At 37.6% G+C, this 19,527-nt stretch overlaps 1 protein-coding gene and 1 long non-coding RNA gene across 3 annotated transcripts; one reads left to right on the top strand and one right to left on the bottom strand.

Annotated features, from left to right (window-relative positions):
- Positions 1–5,151: 5,151 nt before the first annotated feature.
- LOC143884187 (bidirectional sugar transporter SWEET14-like) lies at positions 5,152–11,706 on the bottom strand. Of its 2 annotated transcripts, none has more exons than XM_077387619.1 (6): positions 11,590–11,706; positions 10,826–10,862; positions 10,494–10,704; positions 7,583–7,744; positions 7,373–7,492; positions 5,152–5,743 (listed from the first exon to the last, which is right to left on the bottom strand). In XM_077387619.1, exons 1-6 carry the CDS (start codon positions 11,639–11,641, stop codon positions 5,519–5,521), a joined length of 807 nt encoding a protein of 268 aa, XP_077243734.1. In that variant the 5' UTR covers positions 11,642–11,706; the 3' UTR covers positions 5,152–5,518. The 2 variants fall into 2 exon arrangements, with proteins under 2 accessions (XP_077243734.1, XP_077243742.1); XM_077387627.1 differs by having other exon boundaries at positions 10,494–10,689; positions 11,590–11,705.
- A 5,174-nt stretch (positions 11,707–16,880) lies between these two features.
- Positions 16,881–17,568, top strand: LOC143884182 (uncharacterized). The gene is made up of 2 exons (XR_013252768.1): positions 16,881–17,409; positions 17,445–17,568. It is a non-coding gene; the product is annotated as an uncharacterized LOC143884182 (long non-coding RNA).
- Positions 17,569–19,527: the final 1,959 nt, after the last annotated feature.

The raw sequence follows: 19,527 nt of genomic DNA, 5'->3' as shown, positions 1-19,527 counted from the left end.
ATAATATATCCTATATTATGCGATATAATAGGTGGGCCCCACATTGTTCGAAGGCCTTTCCGCAACAAAAAAAAATGTGCACATACGCGCAGACACCATGTACAGTGGGGCCTGCCAATTATATGTGCACCTAATTACGGATACCATATAGGATCCAAACCATTCACTTGTTGGGACTCAATGTAAATAGGTTGTGACCCAAAAATCATCTCCACAGGATAATCCTAACACTCCGATCTGCAGAGGAACGGCACAGTATATAATTCTCTACGGATATAGAAAGAGTTAGATCATCCTATGCCATATATAATTCTCTACAAGGATAGAAATAGTTAGGATCATCCTATAAGATGATTTTTGGGGCATGGCTGATTCACGTTTGGGCCCAGCAAATGAATGGTTTGGATCTTTGAACAAAGTCCCAAGTGATCTTATAAAAAATATACATCTATGCGCTTATTGTACATTTGAAAAATCACCCAGGCTCACTCTGTTCAAAAGATCTACAAACTGTTCATTTGCTCTGGCTCGACAAAAATCAGCCTTGCCCCAAAAATCATCTATATAGGATAATCCTAACTCTTTCGATCTGAAGAGAATTATATATGGCAGCGTTCGTCTACAGACATCCTATGGAGATGATTTTTGGGTCACAACCTATTTAAGTTAAGGCAAACAAGAGAATGGTTTGGATCCTATATGGCATCCATAATTAGGAACACATATAATAGGTGGGCTCCACTGTATATGGCATTTGCGTGTATGTGCACATATTTTGTTGCAGAAAGGCCTTCGAACAAGGTAGAGCCCGCCTATTATAACACATAAAATAGGAGATATTATGCATTCGTGATCCTTGTTTGAAGATCTAAACCATCCATTTGTTTCGATGGCGATAGTATATGGCATTCATGATCCATCTTTGAAGACCTAAACCATTCATTTGTTTGGCCTCGATGTAAATAGGCTATGTCCCCAAAATAATCTCTATTATCCTAGCCCTCCAATCTGTGCACCGACGACAGCATATATAATTCTGTACATAGGGGTTAGGATCAGCCTGTGGAGATGATTTTAGAGGCAATTCCTATTTACATTAGGGTCCAATAAATGAATGGTTTGGATCTTCGAACAATGTCAGCTCACGTGGCTTTTTCTTGAAATATACATTATATGATGTACGTTCAAAAGCGTACGTATTTATTTTAAATACAAGAGCCCACCTTGTTCAAAGATCTAAACAAGGAAAATGTTATATTTGACCCCTTTTCTTTCATGGGTCACCCTTTTTTCGCTTAAAAAGAGTAGTGGGTGGCATGAGAAAGAAAAAGGGGTTGTATATATATATTACTTCTCCTGAACTATTCACTTATTGACCCTTAAAAGAGTGGAGAGTGTGTGCAATGGTCGCGTGTGTGAGAGAAAGAGGGGAGGGGGGGTGTAATTTGGTCTTTTTGAAAATTCTAATGGCAAATATGAAATAGGGATTATTCAGCAATATTTTGCTAGGTGGGGAGTAATTGGAAAAAAAATCCCTAAAATTAATGGGAGGATCTCTGAAAGTCCGCCTATTGCACTACTCTGCTGTGAACTGAGGGGCATGGTTTGATCCTACTTCTTGGATACATGCATAAACTGGCATCTTTAATTAATGGGAGGATCTTTGAAAGTCCGCCTATTGCACTACTCTGCTGTGAACTGATGGGCATGGTTTGATCCTATTTCTTGGATACATGCATAAACTGGCATCTTTAAATAGCTTTTCTGAGCTAATTCTTGTAGCTGGTTTTACACATGCCTGCCAATGATATCAAACATACATAATTAAGACCAAAATCCACAAATTTCAAAGAAATAGATGGAATACTATTTACCATGCAAAAGAAACATAAAATTCACTACATCTTCGCAAAAAGAGGATATTCCCATTTTGAATGATCCAATTAACCCAAAAAAAAATAGACCATGATTGTTTTACAAGACAGCCTCAATCATTCCGGAAAGATCGTCTAGACCTATTCTTCAGTTAGACCAATATCAACCATTCACCAAAAAGTGAATGTGCTAATTTTGGGCGACACACTTAATCCCAGCTTACACTTAGTCCCAGATGGGGATCGTAGACGTCCGTTGTAGGTTTATCCTAGAAGGGGCAGCATTAAGAGCCGTAGGGATACTTTTATTGTTCGTAGGGATATTTTATTGTTCATAGGAGTATTTTAAGGTTTTATTTGGGATTATTAGGGTTATTTGGTCTTTTATTAATTTTAGGAGTATTATAGTCTTTTATTATTGTTGGTTGCCTATATATAGGCCAAATTACAAACTTTATGTTTACTTTTGATTTTTTTAAATGGATTATGTTTACTTTTAATGATTAATTGATTTGATTACAAATTTCTCCCCTAAATTTCTATCTTTTTATTCTTTTTCTCCTTTCTTTTTTCAATTCCTTTTCTTCTCCTTTTATCTTTTTTTTTGAAGAAGATTTCTTCTCCTTTTATCTTCCTACCTACATCACCTATAAATGAGGATATAAAGTACAAAGTTCAAAATTTTGACTATTAATCAATTAAGATATAGGAAAAATAAACTTGGTAAAAAAGAAACTTATTTCAGGGATAAGAAGATTTATTAAGTCGTATAAAATGCCAAATTTATGTCTGCAAACTATTCAAAAAGGAAAGCAATATATCCGGGAATACCAGAAAAAGGGAAAAATTACACATCTGAATCTAAAAAAGAGATAGTAGTCATTCAAGTTTCAACCCAGTTTGATTTATTGAAACCATGGTTTTAAATTTCGACCGAAATCCGAAATTTCGGACCAAAATTTCGGATACCGGTGGGACCGAAACCGAAAATTTCCGAAATTCAATTTTTCGCCATTTACAAAATTTCGGTAATTTCGGTCCGAAATTTCGGTTTAATGACATTATTTATTGAAAAAAAAAGTGTTATTAAATTTCGGTCCAAAATTTCAGAATTTCGGTCCGAAATTTTGAAATTTGGGTCCGGAATTTGGAACCAAATTACCAAATTTCGGTGAAATCCGAAATTTTGGTTTTTGGTGGGGTCCAAAACGGTTACCGAAATAGAAATTTTAAACCATGATTGAAACTAAGGCTCTGTTTCTTTCGAGGTAAAATGGCGTCAAAAATTTTTGATACCCATTTTTAAGTGAAGGTAAAATTTGTTTAAGCACAATTTATGTCAAAAGAAATGAAGCCTAGAAGAAAAAAAACCCAATATGTAAATCATTTTTCCCTGAAAAAAAAAAGTGATGATTAATTAATGGATAAAAGAGATTGAAGCATAAATAAAATACTCATTTTTCTAATTAAATTCCATCACCAATGCATGGCAGAGTCAGAAATCTAACAAAAGAACAGTTCATGGTAATGTAAAGAGGAAAAACCAAATTAACCCATTTTAATTAATCAGAAACAATGAAAATAAGACAATTTCCATGTTAATAAGCACATCAATTCATTGCATAAAGATGAATGACCAAAAAAAGAGAACCCAGTCGCTCATCAGCAGTCTAAATTAAAAATATTTAAAAGGGATATGAAGGGAGGAGCAACCTTAGTGGTGGCATTCACCAATTGGACAATCACTTGATAATCCAGTCATTGGATGTGAAACTCATAAGTAAACATTAAAAAGGAAAAAAAAGAAAGTAGTAGTAGAAGAAGAATCTGGTATACCTGAATCAAACCCTGATCAGGAACCATTTACTCAACCTGAACCCGAACTCGACCGTAGTTCCAACCCGATGAGGTTCAACCCGGCAGAATCCGAGGAACCCTTTTTCCCAGCCCGACCCCGACCTGACCCAAGTTCCAACCCGACTCAACCCAAGTTTTTAAGCTTTCACAGCTAAAAAAATGTCGGATTTCACTTGGGTCGGGTTGCCTGAGCCCCCAATCCAACCCCGACCTCGACCCGAACGCAACCCAGGTTAGGAAAACTCCGAAAGTTACCCAACCCAGCCCGACTTTTTTTGGGGTTGAACCTGACCTAGTCATCAGATTCGATAATAAAAAGAAGAACAAAATGACATTTTAAGATCTGCAAATTTGAGAAAATAAAAACTCCAATACAAAAACTGGAGTAGGTTTGTCTTCCACAAAATGTCACGTACAGATCTCAACGGTACAGGCAACTACAATGAAAACATTCCTTGTACAAATGAAAATTTAGACATTTTCCCTCGCCCCCCTGCCTCTATCCTTGCTAAAGCATGGAGAACAGTTAGTTGTTATAAAATAAGCAATTATCAACTATTTGTTTGATGAATTTTCTCATATCATTTTCCTTTAATGAAATAAAGGGAAATGATTTGATGACTTGAAATAAAGGGACGATCTCTGCCTATGCACCATCTATGTGCACCAAAAGGAATTTTCTCATATCATGGCGTCCAAGTAGAGACCGTCTCAATATCGGCATCATGCACTTTACTGCCGGCACTCATTGTATCTCACATTACTCAAGAGTATAACTATTTGTATACAATTTTATATGGAGATCTTTCTTCTCAGATATTTTCTCGGCGAAAACAATACGATTTTGTTTTTTGTTTTTTGTTTTTGATTAGTAATCGGGGTTAGGCAGACCCCAAGACCAGAGAACAGAGAAAAGGAAAAGAAAAGGATATTACAATCTATAATAGAGGGTTTCTTCATCATCCTCTTTGACATAGTCATAAAGAGGATGAGGGAGGGACACCCTTTGAATACAAGAGCCTTTTAAAGGGCAATCAGCTTTTGAAAGCAAATCAGCCCTCCAGATGTGAGACAATACGATTTTGTTAGCAATCAATGAGCTCACTTTAGATACCACATTGCACAAGAATAGTATTGACAAGTATTATAGGTAGAACAAATAAGTATTAAAGGTAGATAATCTAATGGGTCTCATCATAGATCTCACATAATGGCTGGTATGTTCGAATGTCTATCAATTCTATTAGTAACTCTGATGGTCCTGTCACGACTGCTCAAATTTTTACGAACTTGTCTTGGCCTAATTAGGTTAGTTCGCATTCTTGACACCAATCACTGCAAAAATATGTAAGTTCTATTCGGCTCATCAGAGGATTTTTAATACTTCCATCAATCACATGATGTACAGTAAAAAAAGAAGTAAGAGAATTAGAACATTGACAATACCACCGTCTTTCAAAGCGACATAAAATGATGTAAAACCCAATAAGAAGGAGTGTGGATATCAATAAGTAACAAAGATCTTCCCAATTATAAACATATGGATCATCTAATCAACAATCCAACATTTTAAGTCTCTTTTTAGGCAAATTATATAAATCGACTATATTTACATGCATAGGATTTCCATTTCCTTAGCATGCATAGTGCATGCATAACTCAACACTAGAAAGGCAATAGGGATCTTCACAAGATAAGGAGAAGCTCTAGAGCTTGAGAGGGAAGCTCTCGTTGTTTCACTCTTGTGCATTTAACTTGTGTACGATGAACTTTCCCAATGACACACATTATGGCCTACCAAATTCACTTTCTAAGGTAGGCTTGTCATATATTTCCATGCTTTCCCTCTTGCACTCAGAGGGATGCACCTCTAAACTTTTCATTGGATTCAAATTAACATCTGGAGCCTGTTCGGGCAGCTTTGGCTCTAGACAGGCCTTCTTCCCGTCTTTGTAGATGATGTATAGTCCCATTTCAGCAATCCCGAATATGAATCCCAAAACATTTGGTAACTATCCAAAGTAGCATGACATAATTAGAGGGAGATATAAGCATGTCCAGAGGAATATAAGAATTTAATTAACTCGCATTTGTCTCCTAATCTATCTACCTATAATATGGGATTTGCTATGGAATTTCGTGGCTGACTTTCACACGCTGTTGAAAAGTGAGCATGTGTCGTAATTCTCTCGTGCGAAAGTCAGGAGCAAAATGCCTTTCCATGAAATTCCCTTGCAGATCCCCTATAATATATACTGACCATGTTTCTTTCCATTTTTGTTTGTTCTTTCCAGGAATATTTTTTATTTGAAAACCTTTTCCATGAAGAATTTTTAATGGAATATTTTCTATTGTTGATTTTTTTACACATGGCACAGGTGGAGCCTACCATTTTACACCTCATGTTTTGATATGGTACGGCCCACAATCTTCACCCAAACCCTGGTAGAGATCAGAATTTTGCAACAATGAGTGGGCCCACCCCAGCCAAATCCATGGTGGGGCCCATCATTTTTATAACATGTTTTGATAGGACGGGTCCCACCAACTCCACTCAAACCCATGCATAAGGTATAGTCCACCATTTTACCTCATGTTTTGATGGGACGGGGTCCCTTGATTTCCACCCAAGCCCATGCATATGGTGGATTTTTTTTCAACTCATGCATAGTACGAGTGGGGCCCACCATTTTACACCTCATGTTTTGATATGTTAAGGTCCACCGTCTCTACCCAAACGCACATAGTGGGCATATTACACCCATGAGTGGGTCCACCATCTCCATTCAAATCTTGTATGGGTCGGGGCCCACCATTTAAAACTCCACTCAAACGCATGCATTGAGTGGACCCACCATTTTCCTCATATTTTGATGGGGTGGGTCCCACAATCTCCACCCAGGCCAATGCATAGGGTGGGGCCCTGTTTACCCCGTTTAGATTGGGTGGGGATCATAATTCTACAGTTTACACCCATGCATAGCATGGGGCAAAGGATGCTAGAAATATATACTAACATTGTTTCTTTCAATTGTCATTCATCTCTTTACAAGAATTTTTTTTGGGACAATGTTTCCCCCTAGAAAGTCGGTTTTGCCTCACCATCACAATCTCCAACAAACCCATGCATCGGGTGAACCCGCCATTTTACCTTTGTTTTCTAGGGGTGGGTCTTAAGAGATCTCCATCAAAACCATGCATAGGGTCGGGCCCACCATTTACACCTCATATCTTAACCTAGTGGGGCTTACTATTTCACACCTCATGTTTTGATGGGTGGGGCCCACAATTTTGCACCCATACAGAGCGTGGACCAAGAATGCTAGTGTATGTAGGATTTCAATTATATGCAAGCGATTAGCCCTAACCAAGGGTAAACATTATCTACATTATTGGTAATTCTCAACAAAGTGCATTTATTGTTCTTTTAAATATTTAGTCATTCTCAACATTATTGGTCATATTTTTGTGTGCCCTTATAAACGAACTTTGTTGAGATGGACCAAAGGGGGTACCCTTGTAGCTTGTTCTTATAAGGGCACCCTTCATTTTATGATTCATCTAATTACATTAGGATACTAATATGATTTACGTAATCTCTTAAAAGAGTCTAGATTAGTGATTCTACGTTAGGAACTTACTACTACAAAGAGGTCTTCTACAAGGAAGCCGTAAGGGATCCAAGTTGCAGCGCTAAGAGTGAGGAAGAAAGGAAGTGATAATGGCATGAACTCCACACTCCTAGTTCGTATCACTAGCCTCTGCAACACATTAATATTGGAGTCAAGTAGGTTTATATATTATAGGGGAATATATTAATATGTAAATTTAAATCACATTTCTAAGATTACCATGATACTTAGACGAGAGGCTAAGGCGCTAATTGAGAAACCAGCACAGACCCAACCGAGAACGGCCACTCGCTTGGGTCTTTCTGTCAAGAAGAGGGTGGAGAGCAAAACTGACCCGAACACCCCCACATTCATCACCAACACCATCTTCAACGTAAAGATCTACAAAAAGCTACATTTGTTGGATTTTTCATGCATGCTTGCTTGTGTGTTTTTGCCATTTTCATTTTCTATTTAGTTGAATTTTAAAATATTATGGAACAATGCATAAATCAGAGCTGATTGGTTATTTAGCAGGGTGGATTCACATGGGTTAGTTGGAAAATCTAGGAGCTATATGTTGGAAAAATTCTTTCACTGGAAAATAAATTTCCCAGTGTTTGGTTAACTCATTTTCCAAGGAAAATTTAATCCAAAATAAAAAAAGTTTTCCCTTGTTTTAAGGAAAATTGTAAAATATTGAAGATCTCCACTAATCTTTGCTTATCTTACAAACAAGCCTAATGAGTGTTTATATAGAACACTCAAGAGGATAAACATAGAAACTAGTATCACAAGATTTATGGAAAGAGATTTGACAAAATATGAGAAGATAATCTTAATACCTAATCTAGCCTGCCTGCATAATCTTCCCCAATTAATCCAAATCAAATCTTGGAAGATATGATTTTATTCTACCTAACAAGCCATAGTTGCCTAATCTAACCTATTGGTGAGATCTCACATATTCTAACATGCGCCCTCAAACGTATATGGATTGAAAATTGATATACGTTTGATTACAATGAATATCCAAAAACAAAAAGTAAAAATTTGCCAATTTTGTTGCACGTTGTCACGATTGATGTCTGCTTGATATATGTTGCCAATATTGGTGAAGATGATGGATGATGGCCGCCTATTGTTGAAGAATGTGTCGCATTAAAAAGGTGAGCCGCAAAAAGCTTCAATGAACTGAATTGGACTCAAGCCTGAATGGGCGAGTCATTAGGCCGATTAGAATATCGAACCTTCTGAAAATGGGTCACAATGGACCAATGACGGAATGGGCAAGAAATGCGTCACACTGGACGAATGCCGGAATTGGCAAGAAATGGCCTCTATGGGCAAAAGAAAGGCTCAATGGGCAGACTTCACGGGTCAGCTTGAGATACCGATCCTTATGAAAGAGATAAATTGCTCTCTAAGGCACGAACCTCAAGGAGAGAAGCCCCTCAACTGAGTAGAGCTCCTATTTCGGACACGCACCACAAAGAGGTACCTCAACCGAAATAGGCGAAAGACAAAAATATAAAGAAAGAGATTAAAGAAATAGAAGAGAAAGCGACAAATAGTGGCTAGGAATTGTGGCAATAATTATCGATGAAAAATTGGACATTGGGAAAAAGTGTACAAATATCAAATATGTGTTTTGAAAATGGAAATCTTTTTTTTTTTTGAAGGTGTTGACAGCAAAATAAGGAGACCGTGTAATTGGCACAAGATGATAAGAGGGGTGCATTAAAAAAGATGAAGGGTTATTGAAGGCAACCACGAAAGTCTTGAAAATTAGATGAGAATGCGAATGCGAATGCAAGGAGATTGAACAAGAATGCTAAGGATGCAAGGAGATTGAAACTGATGAAGCTGGTAAGGAAGGCAGTACTAGTGGTGTTGAGAAAGAGAATGTGGGAGCGATGGTGGCCGGACGAACAGACGGCTAGATCGGCCGTCCGCCGGAGAGAGCAACTATTTGTCTTGTGGTCACTCCAAGATCGGTGGCTTTGATACCATGTAAAATATTGAAGATTTCCACTAATCTTTGCTTATCTTACAATCTAGCCTAATGAGTGTTTATATACAACACTCAAGAGGATAAATATAGAAACTAGCATCACAAGATTTATGGAAAGAGATTTGACAAGATATGAGAAAATAATCTCAATACCTAATCTAGCCTGCCTGCATAATTTCCCAAATTAATCCAAATCAAATATTGGAAGATGTGATTTTATTCTACCTAATCAAACTATAGTTGCCTAATCTAACCTATTGGTGAGATCTCCCATATTCTAACGTTGAAAACCTACTGGACACTGGAATTTTCATTTTCATAGAATATTTTTTTCATAATTTTCTTTTCACTAGATCCAAATTGCTAATCTAAAATATTTCTTGTGGATTTTCTTCTTCTTTTTCATGTCTACGGTACCCGTATTGTTAAGACGTACAGTATTTCAAACACGGACTTGAACAAAACTCGGCCAAGGTAGAAGGGAATTATTAAAAAATTTCTAAATTTTTTTATACCTTGTTTAAAACTTTAAAAATTACAAATAATTTGAAAAAATAAATTTGACGAATAATCCATCAATATAATATTTTTAAATCCCATGAAAATTTGGAAACAAAATTTAAGCATGTATCCTAATCTTAAGGGTGCAAACTTGGGTCGGGTCGGGTTCAGCTTTTGCTTTAAAATGATTTGGAATCAACCTGAACCCGGACCGATTTTAAGGCCCGAGTTGCACCCCTACCTAATCTAGCAAAGGCGTACACTTAGCCATCATTCCATGCTGTTTATTGTCTTATTAAAAAATAAGTACACATAGCAGATATATGCATAATGTTGGGAGTGGGGTAGAACTCACCCAAGTCCTTATAAGCCCATCCGCATCTCTCTTCACTTTTTCAAGGTGGGATCTTTACTTTTGTGTGGTAACCCCAACACATAATAAATAGAAAAAATGCAAGCGTGGTTTTATGATTTTTTCGAACTATTTTTGAAACTTAAAGTGCTAGATGGATGATCCTAACTAGTTGATTAATTGGATGAACTTTGAAGAGTGGAAATAGATTTTTGTAAATATGGTTAATCAAATATCAACATTGAATGGATAAAAGGCCCTTGAGAGAGAGAGAGAGAGAGTACCTTGGCTCTTTTTGGTGCATATACCATGTAGATTATTATATAGGCTGTTTCAATGGTACATCCTACACTGTTGACGATAAGGAGTGTATTCTCATTATTCTTTTGAGTGGCATAATACATCCATAACATGGCACTAAACAATGCTACTACATAAGGTATCGATTCAAACCCTTCTGTCGATTTCCTCTTATAAAACCTGTAAATGGTTGGCCTGAAAAAACAATCATCATTTCTTACATATATAATTTGTTCTCAAATCATATTCAATATTTCCCATTCTATCAATACCAAACCTGTAAACCCTATATTATTGCCACAAATTGAGAGCTTACACTGGAGCCAAGTACACCATGAACGATATAATGCTACCTGAAGCACGAAAACCGACCAAAAAAATAGTAAGATTAACAAAGGAGTTAATGGAGGACAGACATTAGATGAGATTTTATACGACGTGTGCATATAAAGTCATATCTTTCAAAAAGTATTGTGGGACCCACTTTGTAAGATGATCCAAACCGTTCATTTGTTGGGCCACAACATAAATAGGCTGTACCCCATAAATCATTTCCGTAGGATGATCCTAACCCACCGATCCATAGAGGGACTGCACATTATAGAAACTCATATAGATCGGAGGTTTAGGATCATCCCATGGAGATGATTTGAGGGGTATGGCCCATTTAAGTTGTGGCCCAACAAATGAACGGTTTGAATCATACTCTGAGGGGGCCCACGTTACTTTTTGAAAGATAATGCACTACACAGGCACACACAATATAAAATTTCAATATCATATTAACTGTGACCCTCTTTGTTTACTATCAATATCGGGTCTTTTTTCTTAATTAAGATTATTTGCAAATGGGACATTGAGGCCACTTTGGAAGCCATTAACTAAAATAAATATACAAGAATTATATTCACTACGCATATAAGACTGCAGGCATTAAGGGTATCAAAAGAGGCCTAAAAGAAGCAATCCAATTGGATTTTGGGTGCAATTTTTGGGTAAACTTGCTATAAAGTTTGCACCCAAATTGCACCCAAATTCAATTGGGTTGCACACAAGGAGGAAAGATATTGATCTTGATACCTAGAAGGCCCAAGACAAAAGCTGGGGACTGATGAACCGCGTCGGCCCCCATTTTTGGTGAAGAACTGTGATACCAAAATGATTGGAGAAGCTCTGTGATACTAAAACGAGCTTGTGAGAATCTGTCTGCATTGTCTTGATTTATATAAGCTGAGATAAGAGGTTGAGATAATCTCTTTTTGTATCTCTCTCTGAAAATGATTGATGCGAGATAGAACAGAAAGAAGGCAAGGGATGTTAACATTAGGAGCCAACATTTTCAAAGGTTGTGTGTTCCACTTGTTCCCTTTTCTTTTCCCTTTTAGTTTGGATAATTGATGCTAACAGAACCCGAACTATTGACGGTTGGGATTGTCCGATGAGAACCCACCATATAAACAGCAGTAATAAGTACTTTTTCTCCTTAAACATGAGTGGTTAAAAACTATAATTACACAAGTTATTTGAAATTAGGAGTGCATAATTGGTGTGAGTTTCGGCTATTCGATATCCAAATCAAGGGTTATCAAATGGACGGCTCAGATCATTGAAAGAAGGTAAGGGATGTGACATTAGGAAAAATGGGTTCAACTTTTACGTTTGGTATGAGGCCAACTAGCCGTATTATTCAAACAGCTTCAATTGGAAAACCAATTTTATAATTCGTCCACTTACCACCTGGGGGACCATGGAAATCGGTAGTCCTCTGCGTTCATTGGCCACCGATTACAATTGTAATGTATATTACTTTGCTTAGGAGCTGTTTGTTTTAGACTTTGAGAATCGATTTTGAGCCAAAACTGATTATTGGGGTCAAAGTTAGATACAAATTGGAGTCCAAAAATCCTTTCTGGACTTAAAAGACGATTCTCAAAATGGAAACAAAGAGGGTCTTATTCTCATTGGGGCTGCTCTCCATATTAGAATAACAAGTTAGGCTTGGTATAAAACAATCCAACAATCCCAATGGATAGGCTATACTATACAGGGAGGGTAGCCAACCCCAAGAATAGCATATCCAATGATTTCTGTCCTTGTGGAGGATAGCCCCATTAGTGGGATCCATGGGACCTACGATATAAGGGGTTATCTCATTTCACGTCAGCTAGGTCCGGTCCCTTGATAAATGCGCCCCTTTTCATTACTATGGACACCGGGCTACAGTGTAGCTATGACTGCAAAGGGGCTGATGTACTTCACATTTAAGGAATGAAGTGACCTGATTGCCGCGTACAATGCAGCTGGGTGTCCCAAGCGATGAAAAGGAGCGCAATTATCATTTCCCTTAAAGAAGAAAGATGACTAATTTCGTAATCCTCGCCGACCTTTGAAATCCTATCCCAAATTATAGGCCGTCCTTCTCATGAGTGCAACAAATGGGACCTGTTGGGCTGTTCTTTTAGGCTTTGTTCACTTGTTTTCCGGGAAAAGGAAAAGAAAAGGTTTCCCAGGAATCTGACGTGGCATTAGGAAAAGAAATCCAGGGAAATTGTACCGGAAAAGGTTTCCCGCGCCTGTTCATTTGCGCATGAACTGTGCAGGAAAAGGTTTCCCAAGAAACTGCTTGCCCACCTTTTTCACTAGTTTTCCTGGGAAAGCAAATCCCACCAAAATAAAGGAAAAAGGAATCTCACACTTGTGAGAAAAGACTCATTTCCACATCATTTTTTCCAATTTCCATGTCATATGTGACATTTTCCACCTAGGCTCCTCCAAAATCCCGTGAAAACAAGTGAAACATGTGAATTTTAGCTTTCTCAGAAAAAGAAGGGGTTGTTTTCCCGGGATTTGGTCTCCTAGGAACGCGAGTGAAGAGAGCCTTATGGAGATATGAATCCTGGAATCCTTGGATAAGTTGTTCTTGAGATTTGCTACTCGAGGTAGATTGAGCAAGAAGGTTAGATGAGGACCATATCTAAAGAGATTAGGATAGTAAGTTAGATTACTATGTCTTTTATGTCAATCATAATCTCTACTTATTTATCTCTTAAATACTCTAGATAAGCACTATTAAGGTTAATTGCTAATCAGCCAAGTTTAATAAAATCTCCATTATTTCACATATATGGTATCATGCATTGAGCATGTCGATCCAAGAGCACTATTTCATCTATTCACGATCTGATCTACTCTAACAGCTCCCATCACTCTCACTTGAGCTAGAACATGCCTTTTTTCGAAGAACAAAATACTTGGGTTAGACAGGAAACAGTCTAGTGCAAGAAAGATGGTAAGATACCCAAAAAAGCAAAGTACCAAATAACCCGTTGGGAATTGTAACAAGAAAATTGCTATAAAAAAAAAAAAAAACGCTTGTTAGGCTCTTGCCTAAAAGCCACTTTTTGGACCTACATGTGACAAGTGACTGTGACCGGACCGATCATCTGTTATTCTTTATTCATCCAGCATTATTTAGGGTTTATCCAAGAAAAACCATATTATTGATTTGGGAAATGTTGTCAGCATTGCCATTAGGGCTGCAACTCGAGCCGGGTTCTACCCGACCCGCATCGACCCGACCTGAAAATAGCCTGGGTTGGGTTCAAGTTTCATGGGTTTCAGGTCGAGCCGGGTTTGAAGGGGCCTGACCCGACCCGACCCGACCCGAGTTACATAAGTTATAGTATGTACATTTTTTTCTATTGTTAGTTAAAAGTTAAAAGTGAAAACCCACGCACCCACTGTTACTGTATGTGAGTGTAATTTCTGCTTCTATGAGTTGAGTTGATTCAAGTGTTTGATTCAGCATTGTTTGATTGTAATTACAACATTGTTTGATTACAACATTGTTTGATTCAAGTGTGATGTGAGTGTAATTACATCATTGTTTGATTCAAGTGTGATGTGAGTGTAATTTCTGCTTCTATGAGTTGAGTTGCCTTGCCAAACAAGAATTTTCCTTAAAAAATTGCGTCAACGTGAAAAAACCGGACCCAACCCGAACCGACCTGAGATTTATCATGGGTAAGACCGGGTTTGGGAATCGTGGGTTTTCCGAAAAAAAAAACCCGACCCGAGATATTTCTCGGGTAGAGTTGGGTTCTCCAAAACCCGACCCGCCCGACCCGAGTTGCAGCCCTAATTGCCATATTTTGCTATATGCAAAAACCCTGTTGTCTTATCTTCTTTAATTGGCTCTGAGAGCTTTTTGGTAAATGTAATTACCTTTTGACAGCTCTTTAAATACTAAAAGACAAGATGGTTTGTCAAAATATCAAATAATGGTTGCTTTGATATCATTTCTCTATTGTTTTCTGTAGACTTATTATTTACTCATGGGATTTCTATTCGGCATCAGACCAAGTGGGTATACGGAGTCAGGGGTGCAACTCGGGCCAGGTTGGGTCGGGTTGTATCCAACCCGAGTCCGACCAGAGGAACCATTTACTCAACCCGAACCCAACCTGACGCGATTTCCAACCCGACCCAACCTGAGTTTTTAAGCTTACAAAAAGAAAATAATAAAAGAGAAATGATATCACCACTACTGTATTTTGATGATTGCACTCCTCACATTATTAAAAACTACAGAATGGCCCGCCTCATAGGATGATCCAAACCGTCCATTAGATGGGCCACAGCCTAAATAGGTTGTGCCCCTAAAATTATTTCCATAGGTTGATCCTAACCCTCCGATCTATAGAGGGACTGAATATTAGAGGGTTGATCCTAAAGAGAAACAAAACAATTGGTCTCCTTCCTCTCTCGTCTCCCAACTACGATCTTGAGGAAATCCAAGATTCTATCCAAACGGCCCATGAATGGCCAAAATCATAAGACAAAGGAACGGTCTTGATTTCACATAAATACTCTCTCACCTTCCACTGATTCAACCCTCCAAAATTTCAATGGGATTTGATCTTGCAAGCAACAGTTCAAATAAACAATTGATTAGGATCCCTTGCTAGCCAATTGCAAGTAAATCTGCACATTTGATTTTACAACAACAAACATAGATAATTACTGAAATCTGAGCTAACTTTCTTTGATAACAAAATCCCAATCAAAGAACCAGTAAAAAAAACAATTTGAGAACTCAATCAATTTGTAACCAGTAATGAAATTCGAGAATAATAGCGATATACTTGCCAATTCAATCATAAAATTAAAACACTGTAAATTAAAAATAAAAGAAATCCCATGAGCACAAGTTTTTTAAGACTGTTGTAGCATTTGATATCAGAGAAACCCATAAGGTAACTGTAAGGAACCGTGCAAATTCAGCTTACATGATTTGCATGCAAAGCATCTAATAATACAATTCTTTTTAACTTATGAGAAGTCATAAAGACACAAATATCATAATTACCTTAGAGTAGAACCCAAATTTATGTCCTAGTAAAAGATACGGAGCAATCAATCATCCAGAGGGAAATAATAAAATTATAGAGAACGGAGAGCTATTTAGTGTTTTTAAATTCTTAAAGAACCCAATGAAATTACAGATTACTTTGCTAATCCTACTGCTATGATGGACCCACCTTCATTTGGAGGGACCCACCTTGGAGATAAGATGAGAACCATTCCAATCAAACAATCTGCATTATTCAATTACAGGACTTGAATGCAGATCATCACTCACTCAATTTTCATTAGAGTAATTTACACATCTTATCGCCTACATGGTAGGGCCCTCCATAGGAAGGGTTCAGATCATACTGATCACTGTGGACTGTGGGGATGTGAAGATATCATCAAATAAAAGCATATAAGCTTCTCTTTTGAGGAAGGGCCATGGCCACTTGCCAAGAATCATCGCTGAGAACAGTGAAATATGGCTTAGACAATCAGGAAAACTGATGAATTTCAATGAAAGTTGAAAATTTTTACCAAGGGAGGCCAATTCTATATACATACAACACACCCTCTAAATTTACTATTTTTTGTGACAATCTTGAGAGCTTCTCATTCCGAATCTGTTAAATCATAATTTTGATCAAATCACACATCAATTTACTGATAAATTTAGTCTGGGTGAAGTAGTTCTATCTGTGTAAGAATTTTTCCATAAATTTGCTGAAGCATTGTCATTGTTTCACATTCTGTGACTATTAGAGATAAAAAAGAAATTCCCATGATGTTTCTCTTTATTCTCTTGTGGAGTCTCATCTAAGTTCTTTTCACTCTTCAATAGAATATGTTCCAGTAAAAAACTATCTGTCGTTAGTTAAGCAGAATATGGCATACACAAGGGAATGTCCCCAATTAATGGCAACACCGTCAGTGGAGCAGAATCTGATCCTTGCTCAACCAGTTCTTTAGAGGTCCCTCAAAAGAAATGGACATAGACAGGGTCCTCTATATAAGAAGAAAAACTTTGCTTTATCAAGGCGGCCAGAGTAGGCTGAGTGGTGGCACAAGCACGGCTACAATGACTACCACAGATGGGAGGAGTAGGCCGGGCCGCTTTGCTTGGGCTATGCCACCCATCTACGAAGGCCAGATTAACAAACCAACAAATGACAAAGAAAGGAGATATGGAGGCATCTCAGTGCCCTACGAGGAGACTGACTCAAAAGTCATAGACAACAAAGAGGCTGAAAGGAGGTATGGTGGAATCTCAATGCCCTACAAGGAGACTACGTCAAAAGTCATAGACAGCACAGAGGCTGAAAGGAGGTATAGAGGCATCTCAGTGCCCTACAAGGAGACTAACTCAAAAGTCATAGACAGCACAGAGGCTGCAACGAGGTATGGTGGCATCTCAGTGCCCTACAAGGAGACTCGCTCAGGAGTCATAGACAGCACAGAGGCTGCAACGAGGTATGGTGGCATGCTTGTCTGAATAGAGGCATTAAGTTATATACTAAGTTGTTTCAATAACAACTTAGTATACACTGGGTATGATGGCGACTTAGCAACTTAGTATACACTAGCAGCTTTGCAACTTAGTATTCACTGGGTTTCTCTGAGACTTCTAATGATGGTTTATGTAAATATTTCATACTGCAAGACATAATTTTATGTTCTCATACTAGTAAAGCAGAATTTTTTCTCCAACTGTGATAGCTTTTGACCATGAACATACGAGACCAATGGATCCAGTCCCAAAAAAAAAATCTATGATTGGCATCAATAAAAAGTATAACTGCTATCACATTTTAACAGTTCCCTTCAATTATCAAAGGCCAGGAACCATGTGCAGCAAACCATCTCAAACCCCATAATAGGGCTCATTCAATTGGCTTATTTGCATCACAAATGCCGGGTTATCCTCAAAAAATTTAGGATTGCTTGCCCAATTTGAGTCCTGGAATAGACCACCAATGCCCGCATGCTCCATATTGCCTTTTCGATAGAGGCATGGAAAGCACTATTATTTCTATACTCAAACAGGAAAATGCAGCACCACCATTTTGAATTAGATTTTCACTTGTCACTGTACTTACAGAGGTATAACTGATCATGACTGTTGTACATTCAAAGTGAGTTATGCATAGAAGTTTTCAACCAATCAGGTATTGTTTGTGCTGATCAGGCTCCTCCAAGCTCCTATCAGGGATTGTTCGGTCAAAATTTAAAACCATGCATTTACAGTATTGAATTTGGGCTGAGAGCAAGGCTGAGAGCAAGGCTCTCTGTCCAAACGGAATTCACATATGATGAAATTTGGTTTCTCATGGCGTCCCATTAATGGGTGTTGGTTTAGTAGTAAGCATGGTTTTAAATTTTGACCAAAATCCGAAATTTCAGATTTTGTTGAGAAACGAAACCAAAATTTGGAATACTCGAAACGATACTTTATTCCTGCCGAAATTTCGGTCGAAGTTTTGTTTTTTTTTTTTCGAAATTTCGAAATTTCAGCCCAAAATCTCCATCTTTTTAATTATTTAATTTTTGCCAGGAATTTCGGTAATTTCAGCTGAAATTTGGTATTAAATATAATATTAATTTTAATTGGTTACCATTTTTTTTAAAATAATATTAATTGGTGTATGGCCGAAATTTCGGTTTTTCTTTTTTTGATAGGCAAGGACCCCTACCAGATACAGATACTAGAGAGAAAAAAAGAACATTACAATCTTATTTACAGGGCTCCATTCGAGTCCTAGAAAACAATATCAGAAAGAATATCTAATACTTAGATGAGACAAAATCAGTCTTCCCAAGTTTATTATGGGCAGACTCGTCTTCCGTTGATTGTTGCTAGCATATGCTTTTTTGGTAGGTAATCTGGGATCGAACCTGATATTGGATATGTTTACTTTCTCTTATTCTTTGCTGCCTCAAAATATACATAGAGAGAGAAGGGGTTTCTTAATGCAAAGAGCTGAGAGAAATAGTTCTGTCCTAATGCTAAGAGCATTTTACTTGTCCTATATCAGTATTCTCTTTAGAGGAAGGGCCATGATCACTTGCCAAGAATCATTGCTGAAAACAGTGAAATATGGCTTAAACAATCAGGAAAACTGATGGATTTCAATGAAAGTTGAAATTTTTTACCAAGGGAGGCCAATTCTAAATACATAGAACACACCCTCTAAATTTACTATTTTTTGCGACAATCTTGAGAGTTTCTCATTCCGAATCTGTTAAATCATATGATCAAATCACACATCAATCTACTTATAAATTTAGTCTGGGTGAAGTAGTTCTATCTGTATAAGAATTTTTCCATAAATTTACTGAAGCATTGTCATTGATTCACATTCCATGACTATTAGAGATAAAAAGGAAATTCCCATTATGTTTCTCTTTATTCTCTTGGGGAGTCTCATCTAAGTTCTTTTCACTTTTCAATAGAATATGTTCCAGTAAAAGACTATCTGTCATTAGTTAAGCAGAATATGGCATACACAAGGGAATGTCCCCAATTAATGGCAACACCCTCAGTGGAGTAGAATCTGATCCTTGCTCAACCAGTTCTTTAGATGGCCCTCAAAAGAAATTGACATAGACAGGGTCCTCTATATAAGGAGAAGAAATTTTTTGCTTTATCAAGGCGGCCAGAGTAGCCCG

Source organism: Tasmannia lanceolata, unplaced genomic scaffold (assembly GCF_043159265.1).
Source record: "Tasmannia lanceolata isolate RefF3 unplaced genomic scaffold, GAP_Taslan_0.1 ptg000002l, whole genome shotgun sequence".
In the NCBI taxonomy this organism is placed as follows: domain Eukaryota; kingdom Viridiplantae; phylum Streptophyta; class Magnoliopsida; order Canellales; family Winteraceae; genus Tasmannia; species Tasmannia lanceolata.
The sequence above is the reverse complement of the archived record's forward strand: the minus strand, read 5'-3'. Positions and strand labels throughout refer to the sequence as shown.